Source organism: Protopterus annectens, chromosome 4.part0, assembly GCF_019279795.1.
Source record: "Protopterus annectens isolate FY-2018-M chromosome 4.part0, PAN1.0, whole genome shotgun sequence".
Lineage (NCBI taxonomy): Eukaryota > Metazoa > Chordata > Ceratodontiformes > Protopteridae > Protopterus > Protopterus annectens.
This window is the reverse complement of record NC_056733.1, coordinates 776,454,528-776,477,957: the sequence shown is the minus strand read 5'-3', so window position 1 is coordinate 776,477,957 and position 23,430 is coordinate 776,454,528. Positions and strand designations below refer to the sequence as shown.

At 41.3% G+C, this 23,430-nt stretch overlaps 1 protein-coding gene across 1 annotated transcript in view; it reads right to left on the bottom strand.

Moving 5' to 3' along the window:
* Positions 1-23,430, bottom strand: part of PI4KA (phosphatidylinositol 4-kinase alpha) — a gene marked incomplete at its 5' end in the record, with an annotated part of 2,160,482 nt that overhangs the window by 1,176,705 nt on the left and 960,347 nt on the right. The window contains 1 exon segment of the mRNA XM_044068731.1: positions 17,856-17,937. Within this exon segment, the coding sequence (XP_043924666.1) occupies positions 17,856-17,937 (82 nt within the window).

Here is a 23,430-nt window from a genome sequence, read left to right as displayed (position 1 = left end):
CACCATGATGCTCTCCTTCAGCTCCGAATGCTGAGAAGTCGAGGAGACAGATTTGGACTGTTTCGACTATTTAGGAGGCAGCTCCGAGACACCAGTTGGTGCCGGAGAAGGCCTTTTTGAGGATTTTGATTTCCCAGACTTAGAGGAAGCCGAAGAACTGGATAGTGATTCCTCAAAGGATGGTTTCAACAGACTCTTGAGTATTAGTTTGTTCTTTCTCTCCTGTAACACTCTAGCAGAGAAAGCATGGCAGAACAAGCAAGATTCCTGCAAGTGGATGGCCTCTACGCAGTAGACACAGCTACTGTGGCCATCCGTTAAGTACATCTTTTGGGAGCATTTCATGTACTTTTTGAAGCCCAAGGGTTTATGCTCCTTACTTTCCTTAGACATTATTACATACACAAAACCCACAGAGATTGAGAGAGAGAAAAAGGAAGAGGACTAGGTCCTCTAACTAAAACGGGCCTAGCCCTAAGGAGTTACACGAGGACTAGGTCCTCTAAATTAAACGGGCCTAGCCCAGTGTATAGAAAGCTAGATCTTCTAATTCAAACAGACCAAAAAGGAAAGCCCACTCACACAAGACAAACAGTAAATTATACAATAAATTTCTAAATTTTTTATAACAGGTAGTATACTAGGGAGGCTGCAATCCTAGTAAATTCACAAACGGACCCCTGCCAAAAACAAACAGTCTCAATATAGCAGAAAACTAACAGCCAACGGTGACCAAAAAAGGTCAGAATAACAACAGACAAGACAACAGGAGCCCCTGTTGACTAAGAGCAGAAAACCACAAAAACTAATGCTCTACTTAATATCAACAAATGTGCAACGGCGCCTAAAACTAACTGGCACACAGGATACCAATAACCACTAGTAAACTAAGTTGCACTCAAAGGGGCAAGCAATACAACTGCCTAATATATAGCAACACTAAATATACAATAAAAGTATTGAAATATGATACTGACTATAAAGAATTTGAAAAACTTAGCCAGAGCTAAAGAAGCACAACTGAACTCGACGACGCAGCAAATGAGATCTGGGGATTGTAAGGGTGCCTAATGGGATACCTGCTTAGCCACGAGCCAACCAGAAGTCTTCTAGCTTGTAAATCGGCCGAGTCGGAGCCGAGGATTGGCTTCGAACCCATATGTAAAAAAGAAGGTGAGATTGGACTACCTAACATCATGACCTACACCAGGGCCTCTGGAATTGCTATTTAACTGTAGCCTCCAAACAGGTTTTGTGCCTCATGAATGCAGAAAGGCAACAGTCATCCCGCTGCACAAAGGTGGGCCATCTACAGACCCTGGAAATGACAGACCCATAAGTCTCACTATTCTTGTATGTAAAGCCATGGAAAGAATTATCATGGAGATGATCAACAGAGGTATATTAAACCTCCAGACACTGGACTCAACCCAGTTTGGTTTCATCAGGGGCAGATCATGCCTACTGAACCTGGTGGACTTCTTTGAGAAGGTCACCAAAGCAATGGATGAGGGCAAAATTATTCACACTACCTACCTTAACCTGGCCAAGGCATTTGACACAATACCTCACTCGGGCATTATTGACAAACTCAAGAGTTTAGGTACAAACCCGTATGTCACCTGGTGAACAGCAAACTGGCTCACAGACATGACCCAAGAAGTTAGAAATGGGAACTCCACCTCTACAAAGAGGCCAGTCACAAGTGGAGTCCTTCAAGGATCAGTCCTTGGATAGCTCCTTTGTGGCATTTACTTTTCAGAAGCCACGGCCAATGTCAGTGGTCTCAGGCTGACAAACTGCAGATGATTGCAAATTAGGAGCTGTCAATGAATCTCACACTGACACAAATTTTCTCCAAGAGGGGTTGACACAAACAAACAACTGGTGTCAGAGCCATGGACTAAAACTAAATGCCAAGAAATGCATAATAGTACCCTTTGGGAAGTCATTGATCCCCAGTAACTATCAAATTGACAACACACCCCTTAGAGTTGACCCAGTAGTCAGGGACTTAGGGACACACATAGATAGTAATCTAGCCTTTGACCATCATGTGTCTACAGCGGTGAGGAAATCATTCTATATTGCACAACTTATAAACAAAAGTATGGCATCGAAGTTCAAGGAAGTCATTGTTCCACTGTATTCGGCATTCATCAGACCTATCATTGAATACAATGTCCCCTTTGGTATGTACCTAACCAGGCATATCCAACAATTGGAATGTCCACAGGAGTTCCTCACTAAAAGAATATAGGGCATAAGTAAACTGTCCTATGCAGACCGCCTCAAGGCTCTATCCCTGTATTCTGTCTCCTACAGGCTTTTGAGTGGAGATCTATGCCTGGCATACAGGGTACTGTCAAACCTCACTCTGATAGGCCTCCTGCATATCCATAAAACAAACAGCATCAGAATTACCCATTCTAAATACTTAAGCCTTGCCTGTGGTATAAACAGATCTTGCTGGAGAGATAGGTATGCATCTGAGAGACTACCGCGTGTATGGAACACGCTTTGCATCCATGTGAAACAGAGTTCCTCCCCAACCTAATTCAAGTGCAACTTGGACAGCTGGATGGGAAACCAGAAATTCATCCCTGGTTTGGCCCATGTCTCTCTAATGGACACAGGGTTCATCTCTCAAACCCCTGCTTACACTTATCAAGGGTATCAGAACTTGTCAGAGATTTGGGATGCATGGCTAGGCTTAAAAAGGCCCTTGTGGTCGTTAGCCTAGTAAACACCTATGAACCTAAGCTGTTCTTGTGGAGTAGATTGATAAGGTTCAAGGCACAGAAACACATGGGATCCAGAAGGGAGAGTAACCCTCCCTCCTGCAGAGCAGGAAACACTCTCTCCACTACCTCAAAAGCAGAATGGTCTGGGGTAACGGAAGTCACTGGAGCTGAGAAGCCAAGTTTCTGGCCCTGCCCCGAAGGCAGTCCACCTGAGGCTGAGGTAAAACCCGAGCTATCCAATGCCAAAGCTCCAAGGGGCAGAGACAGCTCTAAAAACTTCAGAGTCGACTCTAACATCTTGGACCTGACAGGAACACTTCAGCTCCGAGAGTCGCCCAGCTCTGACGCACTAGGAGCAGGTGCACTCAAAAGAAGGTCTCTGAGCCGAAGATGCTATGATCTTCGGATCTGACCCAGACAGTCCCGGAAGAATCGGATCCAAGGGCTTTGAAACCACTAGTCGGATCTGAGAAGTAGCTGTGACTGAAGGTGTAGAACTATAGAAGGTTTCCTGACCTAGAGTGGTAGAAGCTAGAACTCCTCCCATCTGAATCTGCGCCAACAGAAATATCATCATTCTATCCACATCGGCTTCAGTCAGACTTTGGAGGAATGAGAAGATGTTGCCATAGAAGGAGATCTGGAATGTCGCCGGAACTCTAAATATGGAGACAGGACCTGAGAGGGTACCATGTCAATGGATTGCGAATATCTGGTCCTAGGTAGATGCTTCGGATCTAATAATCTAGGATGAGAAGACGCCAATTTCATTTCTGATGGCAGCTTCAGTGAAGAAGCCATCTTCAGATCTTACTTCTTATGTTTCTTCCTAGGAGGCTCCACCATCGGATCAGAGAAAGGCGTGGAGGAGCCTGATAGATCCAAAGGTTTTTTTCAGACTGTTCCTTGGACAAAGGTTTGGGGAGATGAGCCCGACACAGAGCTTCTGAGAAGGCTGAAGGAAGCAAGCCTTTTAAAATGAGCTTCTTCTGGTCCACAATGGCCAGAAGATTAAAAGATTTACAAATATCGCAATCTTTTTGAAGGTACTCCGGGCCTAGAAAGTACACGCATAAGGCACGAGCATCAAACAGAGGTAACTTAAGATTGCATTTCTGGCATTTTTTAAAATTAGATGGTTTTTCAGATATTTTTAAAGGAGTTAATTAATAATACAATGCTAAGTTTTTCTGTTGCTTTTTTTTTTTAAGATAGAAACGGAAAGGAAAGGGAAAAGACATAACAACTATAGTATTGAAGACTACACTAGCATGTAAAAGGGAATAGAAGAAAATTTACCAACAATGAGAGAAAGAATTATACTAAAGTATATAAAGGAAGGAAATATAAAAACTACAGAAAAATGGAATTAGAAAATTAAATAATACTAATAAAATAACTACTTATCTCTAATTTTGAATACTAAGCTCAAGAGCTCACAGCGACCACATCCAAACACCAAAGCTGCAAACAAGATCTTAGGTATGTTAGGGCATAGAGCAGTATGGGTACGGGAGGAGTTTGTTAATGGCCACAAGCAGCCAAGTCAGATCCCAACCCAACTGTTGAGGAATGAATGAAAGCTGACAACATCAGATCAAAGCATTTTAAATTTTTTTTTAATTTAAATACAATATACATCACATATATTTTCCTTGCTACCATCATCAGTCCAACATTACAAAAAATGGTGAGTTCCTGCCTTCCCTCTCTCCCTCTGCACAAAGGTGGGCCATCTACAGACCCTGGAAACGACAGACCCATAAGTCTCACTATTCTTGTATGTAAAGCCATGGAAAGAATTATCATGGAGATGATCAACAGAGGTATAGTAAACCTCCAGACACTGGACTCAACCCAGTTTGGTTTCATCAGGGGCAGATCATGCCTACTGAATCTGGTGGACTTCTTTGAGAAGGTCACCAAAGCAATGGATGAGGGCAAAATTATTCACACTACCTACCTTAACCTGGCCAAGGCATTTGACACAATACCTCACTCGGGCATTATTGACAAACTCAAGAGTTTAGGTACAAACCCATATGTCACCTGGTGAACAGCCAACTGGCTCACAGACATGACCCAAGAAGTTAGAAATGGGGACTCCACCTCTACAAAGAGGCCAGTCACAAGTGGAGTTCCTCAAGGATCAGTCCTTGGACAACTCCTTTTTGGCATTTACTTTTCAGAAGCCACAGCCAATGTCAGTGGTCTCAGGCTGACAAACTGCAGATGATTGCAAATTAGGAGCTGTCAATGAATCTCACACTGACACAAATTTTCTCCAAGAGGGGTTGACACAAACAAACAACTGGTGTCAGAGCCATGGACTAAAACTAAATGCCAAGAAATGCATAATAGTACCCTTTGGGAAGTAATCGATCCCCAGTAACTATCAAATTGACAACACACCCCTTAGAGTTGACCCAGTAGTCCGGGACTTGGGGACACACATAGATAGTAATCTAGCCTTTGACCATCATGTGTCTACAGCGGTGAGGAAATCATTCTATATTGCACAACTTATAAACAAAAGTATGGCATCGAAGTTCAAGGAAGTCATTGTTCCACTGTATTCGGCATTCATCAGACTTACCATTGAATACAATGCCCCCTTTGGTATGTACCTAACCAGGCATATCCAACAACTGGAATGTCTACAGGAGTTCCTTACTAAAAGAATATAGGGCATAAGTAAACTGTCCTATGCAGACCGCCTCAGGGCTCTATCCCTGTATTCTGTCTCCTACAGGCTTTTGAGGGGAGATCTATGCCTGACATACAGGGTACTGTCAAACCTCACTCTGATAGGCCTCCTGCATATCCATAAAACAAACAGCATCAGAATTACCCATTCTAAATACTTAAGCCTTGCCTGTGGTATAAACAGGTCTTGCTGGAGAGATAGGTATGCATCTGAGAGACTACCGCGTGTATGTAACACGCTTTCCATCCATGTGAAACAGAGTTCCTCCCCAACCTAATTCAAGTACAACTTGGACACCTGGATGGGAAACCAGAAAGTCATCCCTGGTTTGGCCCATGTCTCTCTAATGGACACAGGGTTCATCTTTCAAACCCCTGCTTACACTTATCAAGGGTATCAGAACTTGTCAGAGATTTGGGATGCATGGCTAGGCTTAAAAAGGCCCTTGTGGTCGTTAGCCTAGTAAACACCTATGAACCTAAGCTGTTCTTGTGGAGTAGACTGATAAGGTTCAAGGCACAGAAACACATGGGATCCAGAAGGGAGAGTAACCCTCCCTCCTGCAGAGCAGGAAACACTCTCTCCACTACCTCGAAAGCAGAATGGTCTGGGGTAACGGAAGTCACTGGAGCTGAGAAGCCAAGTTTCTGTCCCTGCCCCGAAGGCAGTCCACCTGAGGCTGAGGTAAAACCCGAGCTATCCAATGCCAAAGCTCCAAGGGGCAGAGACGGCTCTAAAAACTTCAGAGTCGACTCTAACATCTTGGACCTGACAGAAACACTTCAGCTCCGAGAGTCGTCCAGCTCTGACGCACTAGGAGCAAGTGCACTCAAAGAAGGTCTCTGAGCCGAAGATACTATGATCTTCGGATCTGACCCAAACAGTCCCGGAAGAATCGGATCCAAGGGCTTTGAAACCACTAGTCGGATCTGAGAAGTAGCTGTGACTGAAGGTGTAGAACTATAGAACGTTTCCTGACCTAGAGTGGTAAAAGCTAGAACTCCTCCCATCTGAATCTGCACCAACAGAAATACCCTCATCATTCTATCCACATCGGCTTCAGTCAGACTTTGGAGGAATGAGAAGATGATGCCATTGAAGGAGATCTGGAATGTCGCCGGAACTCTAAATACGGAGACAGGACCTGAGAGGGTACCATGTCAATGGATTGAGAATATCTGGTCCTAGGTAGACGCTTCGGATCTAATAATCTAAGATGAGAAGAAGCCAATTTCGTTTCTGATGGCAGCTTCAGTGAAGAAGCCGTCTTCAGATCTTACTTCTTATGTTTCTTCCTAGGAGGCTCCACCATCGGATCAGAGAAAGGCGTGGAGGAGCCTGACAGATCCAAAGGTTTTTTCAGACTGTTCTTTGGACAAAGGTTTGGGGGGATGAGCCCCACACAGAGCTTCTGAGAAGGCTGAGGGAAGCAAGCCTTTTAAAATGAGCTTCTTCTGGTCCACAATGGCCAGAAGATTAAAAGATTTACAAATATCACAATCTTTTTGAAGGTGCTCAGGGCCTAGAAAGTACACGCATAAGGCATGAGCATCAAAGAGAGGTAACTTAAGATTGCATTTCTGGCATTTTTTAAAATTAGATGGTTTTTCAGATATTTTTAAAGGAGTTAATTAATAATACAATGCTAAGTTTTACTGTTGCTTTTTTGTAAACTTTCGCTTAAATGGGGTCGATTAATCAACTTACCTAAGCGTTCGGTGATCTAATATAGACCCCGTTAGGGACTAGGGTACTATGTGAAAGGAAGGAGCTTGAGAGCTTTCAGTGATTCACGAGCTAGTAGAAGCAGCTAAGTCATAACCAAGGATCAGATCCGAACCCAACAGTTGAGGAATAAATCAAAATTGACAACATCAGATCTGTTAGTTGTTGAGTCTGGTCTACCTCTAACCTAGACATAATTAGTCTTCCATAAATACTTCAATTTTTACTATCTTAATTTCCACATTTCCCTGTTTTATACAAATTGTTAAAATTTCCTGATTATCTCTAAAACCTCTACAGGATCTCTGGTTATTTTTCTTGTTATAGATTCCCTAAGTTTGGCGACAACCCTTTCCTGAAAAAGAACATTAAGGGTCAGCTTGAGGGACTGGCAAGATTGATTTCTGATGACACTCTATTATCAAAAGAATGCAATGTTTTAATTGATTTCCTCCTAGGAAGAGGTAATCCATTACCACAGACTGACTAAATCAGCGAGGAAAGAAACTTTTTTTTATTTTAGAACTACTAAACTTACTTTCATTTTAAAATAGTTGTTGAGAAAATGTAAACATAAGGAAAAAAAAACACAGAGGCACTTTTGATAAAAGTACTATGCGTTTTTCTTTATATTCCAAATTAATATTTTGCTACATTTTGGATAATCGGAAGGGAATTTTAGAGAATATTGAGTTGAGTAAGGTACTTGGAGGTTCACAAAGGGTTACATTTAAGAAGGGCAGTAATATAAACGCTTTATTAGAAATAGAGATGTGTTATGCAGTATTATGAATAAGAAACGCAACCACCCTTGTTGGGGATGTGCTCAATGCAGAGTTATACATAGCTCCCGGTCCCTTACAGCCAAATATAAGAAGAAGGTGTTTAGTGCTGGGGGGGCATTTTTCTTGTTCATCCACAAGTTTAGTTTACTAAGGTAGGTGAACTTTGAGTAGAAGTTATTATACTGTGTTAACTTTAAAAAAATAATTCACTTTTATACCCCAACAATTTTTCTTCAGGTAGATGTCAAATATTGGAGGTGTGATTGGGAAGAAAAAGGTAATGGAGAAACTGTTCTGGGAGTGCAATGAGTTGGCAGACTTCAAAAATTCCCTGTAGCGTACCCTGACAGAAATACTGGATGAGGAAACGGGTGTAACTAAGGAAATGATCTTTTTGAGCTGAGATACAGGGTCTGAACATCCTAGAAATAATAAACCTTGTTTAGTTTACTTCTGGTGGATGCCAAAAAAGCAATTACTACAAAATGAAATTAAAGTCTAAATCAACTGCATTTGAAGTACTGAACATTGTCAGAAACAAAAGAAATGGAAATGTGGTCTTTAGAAACGGATAGGAGCTAACTGCATAGAAAAATGGAAATTGTGGAAACAATACATGGAGAATAATGTTTTGGAGGATGAGTGAGGTTTAAGGGAAGGCAGGAACCAAGAAATGTATGCAATGTTGGACTGATAGATATACAAAAGTATACTTGTGATATATAAATTTTGTAACTGGAAACATGTTAATATGGTGTGTTATCTTTTATACAAAAGTGTGTTTGCCCATGGCTTAAGTGATAATTCAGTAAAGGTGTTAAATTAATTTTATGGTTACTGAAAAACCTGTGATGGATGTGTGTGGTGGTGGTGGTGGTGGGGTAATAATTTATTAGATAATTATTTTGGCAATTTTATTTGGCTGTTATTTTTCCACTGGGATTAAATGACACAGTTAAAAATGTTTTGTCTTTGTGAAGCTTGGAATGCAACTGATCGTTGTTTGTCATATGATGCACTGGTAATGTTTTAAAAGAAGGGTGTATTGGCATATACAAGTATGTTCTTTTCTGATAAAAACTGCAGATTAAAGTGAAAAAAGTGCTCAGTTGTTGTGTTCTGGGTGTATCTACAATAATACTTGATTGCACTATGATATTTATTGCTGTTGACTGTACTTCGTTTATACTTCTTAGCATAACTTAACCCTGCACTAGGATATTTTCTGCTGTTGACTGTACTTTGTTTATACTTCCTAACAAAGTACAGTTGTGTACACTTATCATAAATGTAGATGTTCAAGTGTATTCACTGCTGCAGTCATTACATTTGGGTTATCTGCTTGCAGGTAGCCCTCAGTCAGCCTGATTAACAAAGTTTTGGGTCCTGCATCGGTTGCTGTCCTTTCTTCCATGACGTCAGGTCGTCAGGGGTATAAAACATGCAGCCGACGCCATTACATCAGTTTTTCTTTCCCCAGACGTCAGGTGCCCCCCTAATGGGAAGCAATTAAATATAAAAGTACAAAGATATACCTCCAACAAAAAAAGCAAATACACCAAAAAGGCTTTTAAGCATAGTAAAGGAAAGTAGAGGTATAGTCAAAAGAAGTTAAGGGGCTGGAGGGAGGGTAACCAGGACTGCAACAGTGAATACACTCGAACATCTACATTTATGGTAAGTGTACACAACTGTACTATGTTCTTCGTGTTTCACTGTTGCCGTCATTACATTTGGTAGATTCCCAAAGCTATGGTTGGGAGGAGGAATTTAGACAGCATTAGGACAAGTTATAAGGCCCTGCAAGACTGCAGTGGCAAAGCAAGCTCTGGATTTAGAGAAAATTGGCAAATGATAATGCTTGGTGAAAGTATGTACAGAACTACAGGTAGCAGCTTCTAGGATGTCCCTGGTAGGGACGCCTCTGAGAAAGGCTGTAGAGGTAGATGCAGCCCTGGTGGAGTGAGGTCTGATCACCTGCGGGATAGGTTTTCCATGGTGCTTATAGCAGAAATGAACGCAATGGCTTATCCATTTAGAAATGGTTTGCTTTGAAATAGCCTTCCCCTCTGCCCCTGCAACAAATGCCACCAGCAGTTGTTCAGATTTCCTTTGAGGTTTAGTCCTGTCCAAGTAGAATCTAAGTTGTCTGTGTACATCTAAGGAATGCAGTATCCATTCCCCTTTATTCTGTGGATTGGGAAAGAAGGTTGGCAAATGAATGGACTGATTAAGAGCCACACTGGATACCACCTTGGGCATGAAGGATGGATTGGTTCTGAGGGACACCCTGTCCGCATGAAAGACGATGAAAGGCTCCACTGCTATAAGGGCCTGTAATTCAGATACCCTTCTAGCTGAAGTGATTGCTAAAAGGAAAGCTGTTTTCCAAGAAAAAAAAATTAAGTCTGCAGTAGCAGCTGGCTCAAAAGGAGGTAGAGTGAGTTTCTCCAAGATAAAGTTAAGGTCCCAGGCTGGGGTTGGAGCTCTCCTGGGTGGTCTCAAATTTCTGGCCCCTCTGAGGAACTACTTGAGCAGTGGATGAGAGAAGAGGGGAGGTTCTGTGTTATAATGAACTGAAATGGCTGAGGTGTGGATTTTAATGGATGAAAAAGACAGGCCCTTGTGAAGCATCTCAGTTAAGTATTGTAAAATCTGAGGTAAATTGGGCGCTGCTGTGCTCATCCCTTGAGACTGGTTCCAGGCATAGAATCTTTTCCATTTTTCAGCATAAGATTTTCTAGTACTAGGCCTCCTTGCCTCTAAAATGATATCCATCACAGGTTTGCTGAGGGATGGAAAGGGAGAGATTAAGTAATTAGCCAGGCTGCAAGGTTCAGTGTTAGAAGCTGAGGGTGGAGAATCATTGTTCTCCTGCTGAGACAGCAGGGAAGGAGTCTGAGGCAGGTGCCATGGAGATAACCGTGACACACTGCGCAGGAGGAGGTACCAGTGTTGGTGCGGCCAGTCTGGAGCAATCGAAATCATCCTTGGTTTGTCCTGTTTGATTTTTAGTAGTACTTTGGAGGGCAGAGGCAGAGGGGGGAAGGTATAGACTGATAGGTTTTTCCAGCTGAAGGACAGAGCATCCACTTTCCAGGCTTGTTTGTGGGGAGTCCTTGTGCAAAATTTATCCAATTGGTAGTTCTGGGGAGAGGCAAACAGGTCTATATCTGGGCTCCCTCATTTGCTTGTCAACATGTTGAAAATCCTTGGCTCCAGTTTCCACTCATGTGGGTCCATGAGTTTTCTGCTTAGTCTGTCTGCCAGTGTATTTAATTTTCCTGGCAGGAATTGTGCTTGTAGGTGCACTTGATAGCTAAAGGCTGTGTTCCACAATGCCATGGCTAGTCTGCAGAGGGGGTAAGAATGTGTACCCCCCCCCTGCTTGCTTATGTACCACATAACAGTCGTGTTGTCTGTCTTTACCATTAGTTGTCCTGGAAGAATGTGGTCCTTGAAGGCTGCCAGAGCATTCTGTACAGCTAACATTTCTTTTTGATTAATATGCAGGTGCATTTGATTTGGGTTCCATTTGCCCTGAATGCACTTCCCTGCCAGGTGAGCCCCTCCATGCATAGTCTGATGCATCTGTTGTTAGGGTTTTGGTGGCAGGGGGTGGTGTGAAAGGTAGTCCCTTGTTTTGGTGGCAGGCCTCTGCCCACCAAAGGAACTCTAGGCGTAGGCAAGGTATGATAGGAATCATTATTTCTAGGTCTTGAGAATGTTGACACCATAGGCTTTTTAGATACCACTGTAGTTTCCTCATATGCAGTCTTGCATATGGAATTAGAAGAATGCAGGAGGCCATGAACCCCAAGGCTTGCAGTATTTGTCTTGCAGATAGCAGGGTTTTTGTGGCCACTTGTTTGAAGTAGGTTGTCAAATGAATTTGTTTCTCTGGCATGAGGTAAGCCATCTGGGAAGTTGTACTCAAGCTTGCTCCCAGGAATATAATTTGTTGACAGGGTACCAGGTGTGATTTCTTTTCATTTATGGTGTACCCCAGACAAGTTAGAACCCTTTGTACAAAGGCTAGATGATTCAAAAGTATGGCCTGGCTTTCTGCCTGAATTAAACAATCATTCAGGTATGGGTATATTTGAATATTTCTTTGCCTGCAAAATGCAATAACTGGAGCTAGGCACTTTGTGAATACCCTGGGTGCAGTAGATAAGCCAAAGGGCAGTGCAGAGAACTGATAATGCATGTAGCCTGCTTTGAAGCGTAGGTACCTTCTGCAAGATTCCCTGATTGGGATGTGCAGGTATGCTTCTTTTAAATCTAGTGTTGCCAACCAGGCATCTTTGCCTAGCATAGGAAGTAATTGGTGAAGAGTCAGCATCTTGAATTTTGGAATCTCCAAAAAGGTGTTCAGGTCCAGGATAGGACGTCATGAATTGTCTTTTCTGGGTACGAGGAAAAGTCTTGAGTAGAAACCTTGTCCCTATTCCTCTTCTGGTACCAGCTGAATATCCCCCATGCTTGAGAGAAAGCACTTGTTTTTGGGCCTCTGCCCACTGATTTGGGGGTAGGTCCAGCCACCCGCTTGGTGTTGGCAATGTGTGGAAGTGAAATCTGTATCCTTGGGACACTATATTTAAAACCCATTTGTCCTGGGTAATGAGTTCCCAATTCTTTGCATGAAGAGCAATCTTTCCCCCCAAAGGGGCAGTCAGTTGATAAGTGCTTGGAAATTTTAAAAGGAAGTCACTGAGACAGTTTACCACAGGGGAAGTCTTATTATTCCCAGATTTGGAAGTGGAAGCCCCCCACTGCTTAGTTCTGTGTATCCCCTGGGACTGAAACCTGGGGTTTTTGCTGTGTCTGGGTTTGGCTTGAGAAGACCTGGAAGGGGCTGGAAAGGACCAATTCTCCTACTAAATCTAGGAGGCTGAACTTATAAAAAACCTTTAACAGTTTGCATAGATTTAGCTTTATCTTCCATCTTTTTAAGAACTTCCTCAGCCTTGTTGCCAAACAGGTGGTCCTGATTTAAAGGGGCAGCCAACAATTAAGCTTTAACATGATCAGGCAAAGATTGCTCCTTAAGCCAAGCATGCCTTCTGAGCACAGACCCAGTAACAGCAGCCCTTCAAGAGGCCTCTAATGAATCAAAACCACATTGCAAAGTATGTTTTCCAACTTGTTCAGCAGAATGCATTAAATCCTGAAATTCTTTATTTTCCACACAGTCAGAATCAACATCATTTTCTGTTTAAGCAGTCCAATAACATGTTGCTGATACATTAACATATGAAACTGGCAGTTTTAAAGTCCTAATGGTCAAGGTTGCAGAAGTGTAAACCTTCTTACTCCATCTATCCAGCGCCCTGGAGTCTCTATCAGAAGGGGTAGGATTTTTAGCAGTAGAAGCCTTAATGCCTTTGGGCCCCTGTAAAATAGTCTCTGGATCTGCAACAGGATTTTTAAAAAGGAACTTGTGGGACTCTGGGACCCTGTAGTATCCGTCAGGTTTTCTAGGAGCAGGAGGCAGAGAATCAGGGGCCAAACTAGATTCCAAAAAAGCATCATCAACAATGTCTAGTACAGGAGGAATAGCTAAAGGCCTATGCTGAGGTAGGAGAAGGAAATCCCTAAGCCTCTTTTTTGAATCAGAAAAATCCTGGCTTTCCCAATGGAAATGCTCCCTTAGAGTATGTAAGGTTTCTCCAAAAGAAAAATCCTCAGGAGGGGAAGCAGAGGGAATGGAGTCCTCTGCATCAGAATCTTCATAAGTAGATAAGGGCAAATCCAGATCATCAGAAGAATCAGAAACAACAGAATCCTGATCAGAAGATTCATAATCAACTTCAGTCTTAGGCCTCTTAGAAGGGGGGGGGGGTTGCTACCCCTGATTAGAATTATTAGATCTTCAGCCATTCTTATCATTTGTTTTTTTAGGCATAGAGGCCTGAGCATGTGGCCTGGCCATCAGTGTTTTAGGCATGGATCGAGATTTAGGCCCAAGTAAAGAAGGAGGCGTTGATTTAATATGCAAGCCCATAGGCCTGAATACAACCTCAGAAGCCAGTGCCTGCACATTGGCTCTGGACCCATCTGAGGGTTCCATAGTTGAAGCATCTTGCGGCATACCGGACTCCGAATGGGTCTCAGTAGAGGCCTGTGAAACAGAAGAAGCGGGTATCAGGGGCTGCGAAAGCACCTCACTGAGTACCAGCGAACTGGCGACTGGCTTAGGAGAAGCATCATCGGCAGTTGTGGACCTTGGCGGCCTGTCTCTGTCTTTATCTTTGCATTTTTTCGGAATCCCGGTAGTCGGATGGCTAACCGACGACATTTCTGGATAATTAAACCAAAAACCGGAATATTTAGAGGCGAAAATATACAGACGACGGATAGTGCACTGATTAAATAAAGCACAAAACCGACAGCAAGGTACGTCGTGGTCAGGGCCTAGGCAAGGAATACAGTACAAATTAAAATTTTTATGAGGTATTTGCTTTCCACAAGTAATGCAATTATTAACTTTTACTGACATTGGTAAGGAGCAAGAAAAAGTTTCCCCAACGGGGTACTTAGCTTTAGCTGAAGACTTCGGTTCTGAAACTCGAAAACGAAAATTTCATGGAGTCGGCCGACCGGCACTTGCGAACTGCTTCTGCTTCGGGGAATGCACGGCAAGAAAGACTGATTTAATGGCGTCAGCTGCATGTTTTATAACCCTGACATCATGGAAGAAGGGACAGCAACTGATGCAGGACCCAAGACTTTGTTAATCTGAGGGCTACATGCAAGCAGATAACTCAAATGCAATGACTGCAACAGTGAAACATGAAGAACATCCCCACAACTGAGCAGTAATATTTTAATTTGCCTTATTCCACATACATGGAACTATTACTTGCACTGTCATGTCACTGCTGTACATATTTGAAATTAGCTCTAATATGCTTGTTTGACTTGCTCCATCATGTCACTGCTGTTCATACATGAAATGATTACATATTCTTCTTGCTGACAGATTTTGAAATCTATGCAACATGGTTGTTATGTCTGATGTTCGTTGATCGTGTTCCCCTTCTGGTTTGTGGCTGAAAAGGGACTTAGGTTCAGTTCATCCACATTTCTCCCAAATTTAAATAATCAACTAAGCAAAGCAACAAATAAATAAGAACTGGAAGCAGACTGGAAGGACCAGCTTCTACTATTATGAAACTAGAGCTACAGCTAGACTACAGTAATGACAGTGCACTTGGGAGTATAGGAGAATTCAGCAAAGTAGTTCAAAGTGCTTTTACAGACATGTTCTATATGTTTCCTGCTGCAATGACATCTCAAAGTGAGGCCATGTGAATGTCAAGATAGTGAAAAAGTGGCCAGCTCAACAAGCAGAGACAAAAGGGAGGCTGGAGCTTAACCACAATAGACGTAATAAATTTAGTAAACATAAACTATCCATTGTGACAAGACTGCAGCACCTGTAAGTTTAGGCACCATAACTTTGACAGAGAGCTAACCATAGCTGCAACCATGGAAAACTGCCCCGTCTATAAAAAGATGCTATCAACTCTTCCATTCTGAAGTCAGCTTTAGAAGAGACAGTGAAGCTCATGCTTCACAGGAATCATAAACTGGGCTGGGAGGTGATGCTAATGAAACACACACCACCACCAATCAGGTACATGGGAGGGGGGGGTCACATTTTCATAGGCTGGAATTTTTTTTTCCTTATTTTACAGTCTGTCACTTAACACCTATTAGTCTAGATCTGACAGTCAAACCATTGCAGTTACTTAGTTTTTCAAATCAATGGTAGATAGTTTGTATAAAATCTGGCAAATTAACAGCAAATTCCACTGCATACAGGGGTAAATCATGACTATGTTTCAAGGTGACGAGTATGAATAGCAAGCCAGGCACTTGCAGGAGCTAACAGGAAGGATGGGTGTGTGTAGCTGTTACCAGCCTGCCCATTTTGGATTTGTGTGTGTGTGTGTGTGTGTGTGTGTGTGTGTGTGTGTGTGTGTGTGTGTGTGTGTGTGTGTGTGTGTGTGCGCGTGTGGAGGGGGGGGCTGGTTTGTCATAAGGGTGGCACCCACTACTACAGAGAGCACTAGGTGTCCGCCCCATGGAGCTTTAGGATATAAAGCCTGCATTATCATGTGTGGCCTACACAGTGAGCCAAGGGGAATTCAGCATGCTTCCGCTCTGCAAAGAGCCACAGCTGAGCTTAGAAGAGCTGTCACATGGGGAGGGGGGTACTCCAACAGTGGAGAAGGTAAGCTTTACCACAGAACCAGCAAGCTAGAAACTCCCTACCACCCAACTCTCATCATAAGTGGTATTAGCTCATTAAAAATTTCTGGGAAGAAACAAATGGGGCACAAGGTTCTTAGCATAGAATTCCTAGCTTCCACAACATCAGAAGAATGGGCTGATTGGGTGTAGGTATAACAGCCACTGGGCTCAGTCCTTGGGTGGGGGGGTTAATATACAAAAAATGCCATTAATGTATTTTATACTTTTGCTTTGGATACAAGTCATGGATAAACATGTGTCCTAGGGTCTAGTCCTTCTGCCTTCATTCAGATTTAAGTGAATTCCCAATGGTCTTCGTGCAAACAGCAATATTTAGTGAGAAGTACAAACATGGGCTCAGAGATAGCTTTCATGGCAAATGGCTCATACAGTGAAAAGGTAATAAGGTGAAAATAAACAAAATGGAGCAGATCACAACTAATTTTAATTTCTGTCCACTGGATTTTTCCCAATGTCTCCCTTTCCTTTCCATTACCTTTCCTCTCAGGGACAGAGGAAGTCAGGCACTCTCCAGCCTGGACAACAGCCCTTTAGCCAATCTGTTCATTGGCTAGAGAGCCAGAGCAAATCATTTACTCTTCTGGAAAAAGTAAGAGACAGCTGGTGGCAAGCAGGCTGGACTGCCAGCCTGTCAGATCCAGTGTACTCTCCTTCCTCCCCCTTGAAGCAACTACTACCCCTGGCAGTTCATTAGAGCTGCAAACGTAATAACAAGCATGAGAAGCATATATGCATCAACCTGCATGCTCAACCCAGCCCCTGCGCAGTGCCTGCTCTGCAGGTTTGGACTTCAGTAGTACTACACCTATTACTCCCCTCTAGGTATCACCCAGGAGGTGAGACACAGGCACCTCATTGTCCCACAGGATGAACGTTTCACTCCCATCCTGCTCCCACAAGCACCTGTGTCACTATCGGAAAATGTATAATCTGTGTCACAGTCAAGGCGTCATCCCCTCTGTGCCACGGAAGCAGAGTCAGCCAACGCAAATTTAAACAAAAAACACAATTATCCAACTTTTACTTCCTCAAATAAACAATGCTACATAGTTTTTTTGGACATCAGGATTAGTTACTTGCTGAAGACAAATGGATTTAACTCCCTTTGCTGACTTGATTTCATTGAAAATAGTTTACGTTGTTTCACATGTAGTAGAATGGGGAAAGTGAAATAATGCTGCAAGATAGTTATTCTTAAACTATCCCAAGGAGCTATAAACTGCATTTGTTTGGTTACTGGATCAGGAGACATGCCCCCCCCAACACACTCATACAGACCTTGATTTTTATGACTTTTATCATTTTAACAAGTTTCACTCAACAAGGTTTAGTATACTGCTTTTCAGTCAAACAGTCCTGACTTCAGTGATTCCAGTTCAAAGTAGACTATACAAATATCCCTATGATACATTTAATGAGATGGAGACTTTAGATGGTGGCATTAACTTATCTGGATATTCCAAACTGAGGTGACACTGCTTACAAATAAGTTACACAGTTTGGAAGAGACTCACAAAGACTGCACTCAGTTGTTCAATATGTGTACTTCTGACTAAATCATTGCTGAAAGCCTCAGGCATAGAAATAAGTCTTGTTTTACACAGTACTTACAGCACTAAGGGAAAGTGACAGGGTCTGCAAAATGTCCAGCATGGTCTTCAATACTGTACCACTCCATAACAAATGTGGGAACCTGGACAAAGGCAAAAATGCAGGTGAGAGAGCATCAAGCTAACAGCATTCAAAATTCATGTAGTTTTTTTTTTCCTTTAGGTAAACATTTTTACAAGAATATAGTCTCAAAATGAAATCTGTTGCTAAAGTTCTGATGCCAAATATGCAGCATCACTATAAAAGATAGATAAGCAAAGGTCTCATTTACTGAAAGTAGATAATTGATAGCGCCACAATACAGAATGAAAAGTACTGAAATACAACAATGCTGAAACTTGAAAATGTCAAAATTAATACATCTCCCTCACTCTCTTATGAGTCGCATCTGACTCTTACCATAACCCGGCGGACAGGGAGAAAAGCAGGTAACTTGTAAGGTCTTTCTTACACTTACACACACACACACACACACACACACACACACACACACACACACACACACACACACACACACACACACATACCTACGGGTAATGTAGAATGCCTCATCCATCTTAATACGGAATAAATTCTGTGATTTGGCCTTGCTCCCCACACAAGACCAGTGTTTGCACTCATTTTGTGTTACACTCCAAGGACTTGACAGTGGCTTGTTGTAGACAGCGTGCATGCACATATTGCATTTATACTACTGTCGATCTTTTGATTGAGACATTTTCATTCAATATTATAACCATCTGTGTTCAGTAAAAAGTCAGACATCCCATTATCTCAACCTCATAAGATGTTAATGACGATTTACTCACAGTGCCAGTCTCAATTAAAAAGTAGTATCAGAGTAGGCTTTAAGTATAACAAGCTGAATAAAATCTGAAATGAAAAGAAAATCCTCAGAAACATAATCTGTCCTCTCTTATTTTAGCAACAACCCCCAAAACACTTTTGAACTAAAATCCTGGCATATTCCCTGTTAAATCATGTAATTATTTTTGCTTCACTAGACAGTTTCAGAATTCATTTTTTTCCCCATAAAACCATGTTTCTTCACATTTCCATCTAATACTGTCTTCAAGTTCAATCTAAGCACCTTTGACTTCAAGCATCATTAACTTGGTCTCCTTAAGTAACAGTACTGTCTGTTTGTTTGTGTCTTTTGGCTTTTCCCGGTTAGGGGTCGCCACAGCAGAACTCCGGTCCGCTAATGACTGGTAGTGGATTTTTACATACTGGGTTACCAGTCCTGACACACAACCTTCAACGAAGGCATGTCCCATTCACGTATGCCTCCACACAGAAGACGCTCTAGCTGAGAATTGAACGGGACAACGTCTTGCTATGAGGTGACAACGCTACCGCAGCACCACCACTGCAGTTGTACACTGTATATTTTTAAGAAATCTTCCTGGGTAGCATAGTGGTACTGCAATTAGAACTATGGCCTCACAATGCTTGATTCACTGGTTCAGGTCTCAGGTAGGATACCTTCTGTGCAATGTCTGCCTGTGTTCCCTGTGTCTATGTGGGTTGGTTTTCAATGGAATTTCAGAATTCCTTGCACGTGCTGAACACATGCCGAGAGATAAGCTAGCAATTCTTTAAAATAACCTCCAGGTGTGTGTGTGTGTGTGTGTGTGTGTGTGTGTGTGTGTGTGTGTGTGTGTGTGTGTGTGTGTGTGTCTGTACATACTGGGATGGACTGCTGCTTAAGACTAGCTCTCTGACTTGTGCTTGTTGCCTCCTGAGACAAGGCCTGGACTCCAGTCAAACTCAAAAGTGCATTAAATAAGTATCTGAAAAAACTACTTTACCTGCTTCCTCCATTTTTTCACCCACTTCACACCTCATGAATTACCTGGCTGACCTCAAGTGAACAAACAGCTTTCTTCTTCACAGCATTCCTAGCACATAAGAAACCAGCTTATCTGGGCAGATGACACAAGATGAGACCTCCTATGTGTGTTACAAAGTAGAATGGCTTATTTTTTTTTGGTCTCTCACACTACCCTGTCTGGTGTGGGAAGTTCCCTTACACACAGAATACTTCTTGTCAATCACATCTTCTTTACAGGAATGAACTTAACTCATTTTTTTGACTATGCACTAACTACTCCCATCTACTGCTGGCTGGCAATTCCAATTCAATGCCAGACAAGGCTGAATGGGAAAGGAATCAATGTATTGGGAGCAAACAACTAGACAGGGAAATGTAATAAAATGGAAAGATGCCAAGAAGATATTTGGACTGCAAGCGAGAGACTGCTTTCCTTATCACAGACTAAGAGTGTAGGCAAAGAGAAAGGGATATAGGATTCATAAGTAAAAGACCTGCTTTGGTAGAGTTTTTAGTTGAATCTAAAACATAAGCTGTTGTTAAAAGAGAGATAATTAGTACAGCATATACAATATTGCATGATTACTATAGCAGTCAATTACAGGACGTTAGTAAAGAATGGAAACAAACTGGATAAGCAATTTACAAGAAAACAATAGGACATATGTATGGCTGCTAAGTATGCAACAAAGTCTAGAAAAGTTGGGATTTTTGCTTAGAAGTGTTTGTACAGGTATTTTTATAGCCTAAGCAGACTCCAAAGAATTTTTCCTCAGCTAGATAGCAAATGTTGGAGGTGCGATGGGGAAGATAGCAAATGTTGGAGGTGCGATGGGGAAGAAAGAGGTAACTGCTTTGTTTCCTCTTCTATCACTATTGGAGCTCGTCTAGCAATCAGTATAATTACTCATTTCATTTGTTCCTGGTATTCTGCTGTACAATCATTCTGAAATCCTTTCATTGTCAAATGCACATGCTTCATTTCCAAATGCACCTCCTGCAGCACTGCTATTTGAACTCTGCATTTCTTAATTCATTTCAATACTCTTTCTTTTTTGTCTATACATGTAAAGCAGTTTCAGGATAATAAGGATAATGGAGCTATTATGATAAAAAGTTATTTCCCATCTACTATACGTAACAATCTAGACTAATGTATGTTTACAACTTTTGCGTTACACAGATCCCTAGTGTTTGTCAGGCTAATCCTTTATATAGTTGCTTCTTCTCATTTCCATCTGAATCCATATCACATTCATCAAGACCTTTTATTTTAGTGACAGCCTTCAAACAAAAAAATAAGTACATTTTCACAAAACCCCCACCAGATATTAACTCAAAACACACAAAACTATGTGCATCTTCAAAAAATGAAGTTTAACCCTCCAGATAGGAACAACTGCCACAAATCGACAGCTGCACCCAAACACTAACAATTTTCAAGCCTACTTGCTTAGAAAAGCATGTTTATAGCTTACGCCAAAAACATTAATGTAGACATGCACCCTTGTAAAATTAGAGAAAATATCTTAATTCTATATATAATATATTAATCATTGGACTTTTAAAGCCCACCTCTACCCTAGCATTCCAAGATCAGAGCATAATCACAGTAAACTTACTTTTGCCAAGCCTTTTCTACCTCTTTTTATACTGTAAAACTTATAATTCTTACAACTGAAATAAATACTTGCTTACTTCAATATCTTTCACACATGCAATAGACACTGAAGAGCTTTCTCAGCTACACAAAAGTGCTTTGTATACATAATGTGCACTTTATATCATGGTGTTTTATACAAATACTAAGAACAAAAATTGTTTTTCTTAGTTACTTTTTTTACTTTTAATGTCTTTCTAAAGATTAATGACAAATGTGGTATATGCTTTACAGTACATCAACAAATTTAACAAATTCAACGAAAGTCCAGTCATTTTCAGCCACTTTTTCCTTGCAAAACCATATTTCACAAATGTGACTTTTGCTTTATAGTTTCCCCATTTGTTCACCAATTGCAGTCTTGCTGGTCTTCTTCCTGCTCATCTCCATCTCCCACCAGCAGACACTAGTTGACATCCAAGGTGCTCCAGATTCTTCTAGCCAACTCATGTGCTTTTTTCAGTCTCTCATTTTTCTTTGTATGATTGGAAAAGGTTTAACGGGCAAAGTCTCTCTACGAACTTTATTGTTAGAAGAATGAAAAGCAGAGTCCCCCTTCTGTTTGATGGCTCACTTTTTGTTGGATAAACTTTTTTTATTTCCTCCTTAACCAGTTCTGCATCCAAAACGTCTTTGATCCTCCAGGATAAATACTCTTAAAAAAAGCTAGATAAAGCAGCTTGAATCACACTTGTCTCTCAACATTCCCCGACTGCTTGGATAAATTTACTTCTCTTCTGCCTGGTGTTACTGTCTCCAATTTTTAATAATTTTTCCTTCTACTACACTTTTTTTTTCAGGATCAACTTTTTCTACTCGTATGATTGCATGATTTACTTGTATTCTCAAAATATTGTGTGTTTGTGTGTTTTACACAATGTTGTCTCCTACTTAAACCAAAAAAAAACTAAACTCCTCCTATTCACACCTACCAATAAATCCCCCCAAATAGACTTCACAATTTTATCTAAAAATGGCACACCTATATCCCAAGATCTTACTACCAAACTGCTAGGCATCACCATCGACAACAACCTTAGCTTCAACACCCATATCAGCAACACCGTGAAAACTATTAATAAAAGAATAGGCTCTCTTTTCAGAATTAAACCCTACCTCACTCCAGCAACTAGAATAACCATTGCCTACTCCCATCTAATCTCTTCCCTTCTCTATGCCTCACCCATATTTACTAACCTGTCAAAACATAATCTTATGAAATTAGAAAACACCTACAATAGCATAGCCAGGTTTGCTACAGGTAACCCTTTCAGAACCCACCACTGTATTACTTTAAAGCAACTAGGCTGGCTTGAATTTCAACAGCAACTGAAAATTAATCAACTAGCCATCGCCCATAAAATACTGTATCAACCTGCCAAAACACCTATTCTATCTACTCTAATTTACCCTTACCATAACCTAAAGTCTCTAAGATATGCACACAAACCTCTTGTAAACATTGACAAAGCAAATAACAAGGCTGGAGATTCCCTCTTCTCCAATACTGCTGGAAAACACTGGAACCTACTTCCCTCTGAACTATCTACAATTCCCTCCACAACTCTATTTAAAAAGAAACTTAAGCTCTTCCTCAAAACACAGTGGTTGTGCCCCTGTACTAATCCTGACTGACTATCTAGCTCCTGATATATGACTCAACCTTTACTTTTAGAACCCTGCATATACTTCATCCTAACATCTAACAATCTATTTCTCCATCATAGTATTAATTACTTTGTAAAAAAAAAAAAAAAATCCCTTTACTACTAGATGTATTATATGTACATTTTGCTTTTATTCTATTTGAATGTCTACTTGTAACTGTACTTGTACTAATCAATGTCAAATGTACTGCAATTATATACTTTAATAATATGTAAACAGATACTATCTTTATCTCTTTTCTCTTTTACTATAAATGTATCTGCTTTTTAAACATGTATTACTTTGATGTGAATTTATTTTAACTGTTTGGAGCTTATCTCCCCGGGCCTCTACTGAAAATGGACATATATCCAGTTAGACTAGCCCGGTCAACAAATGTAAAATAAAATAGAAAAATAAAAATAAAATAAATC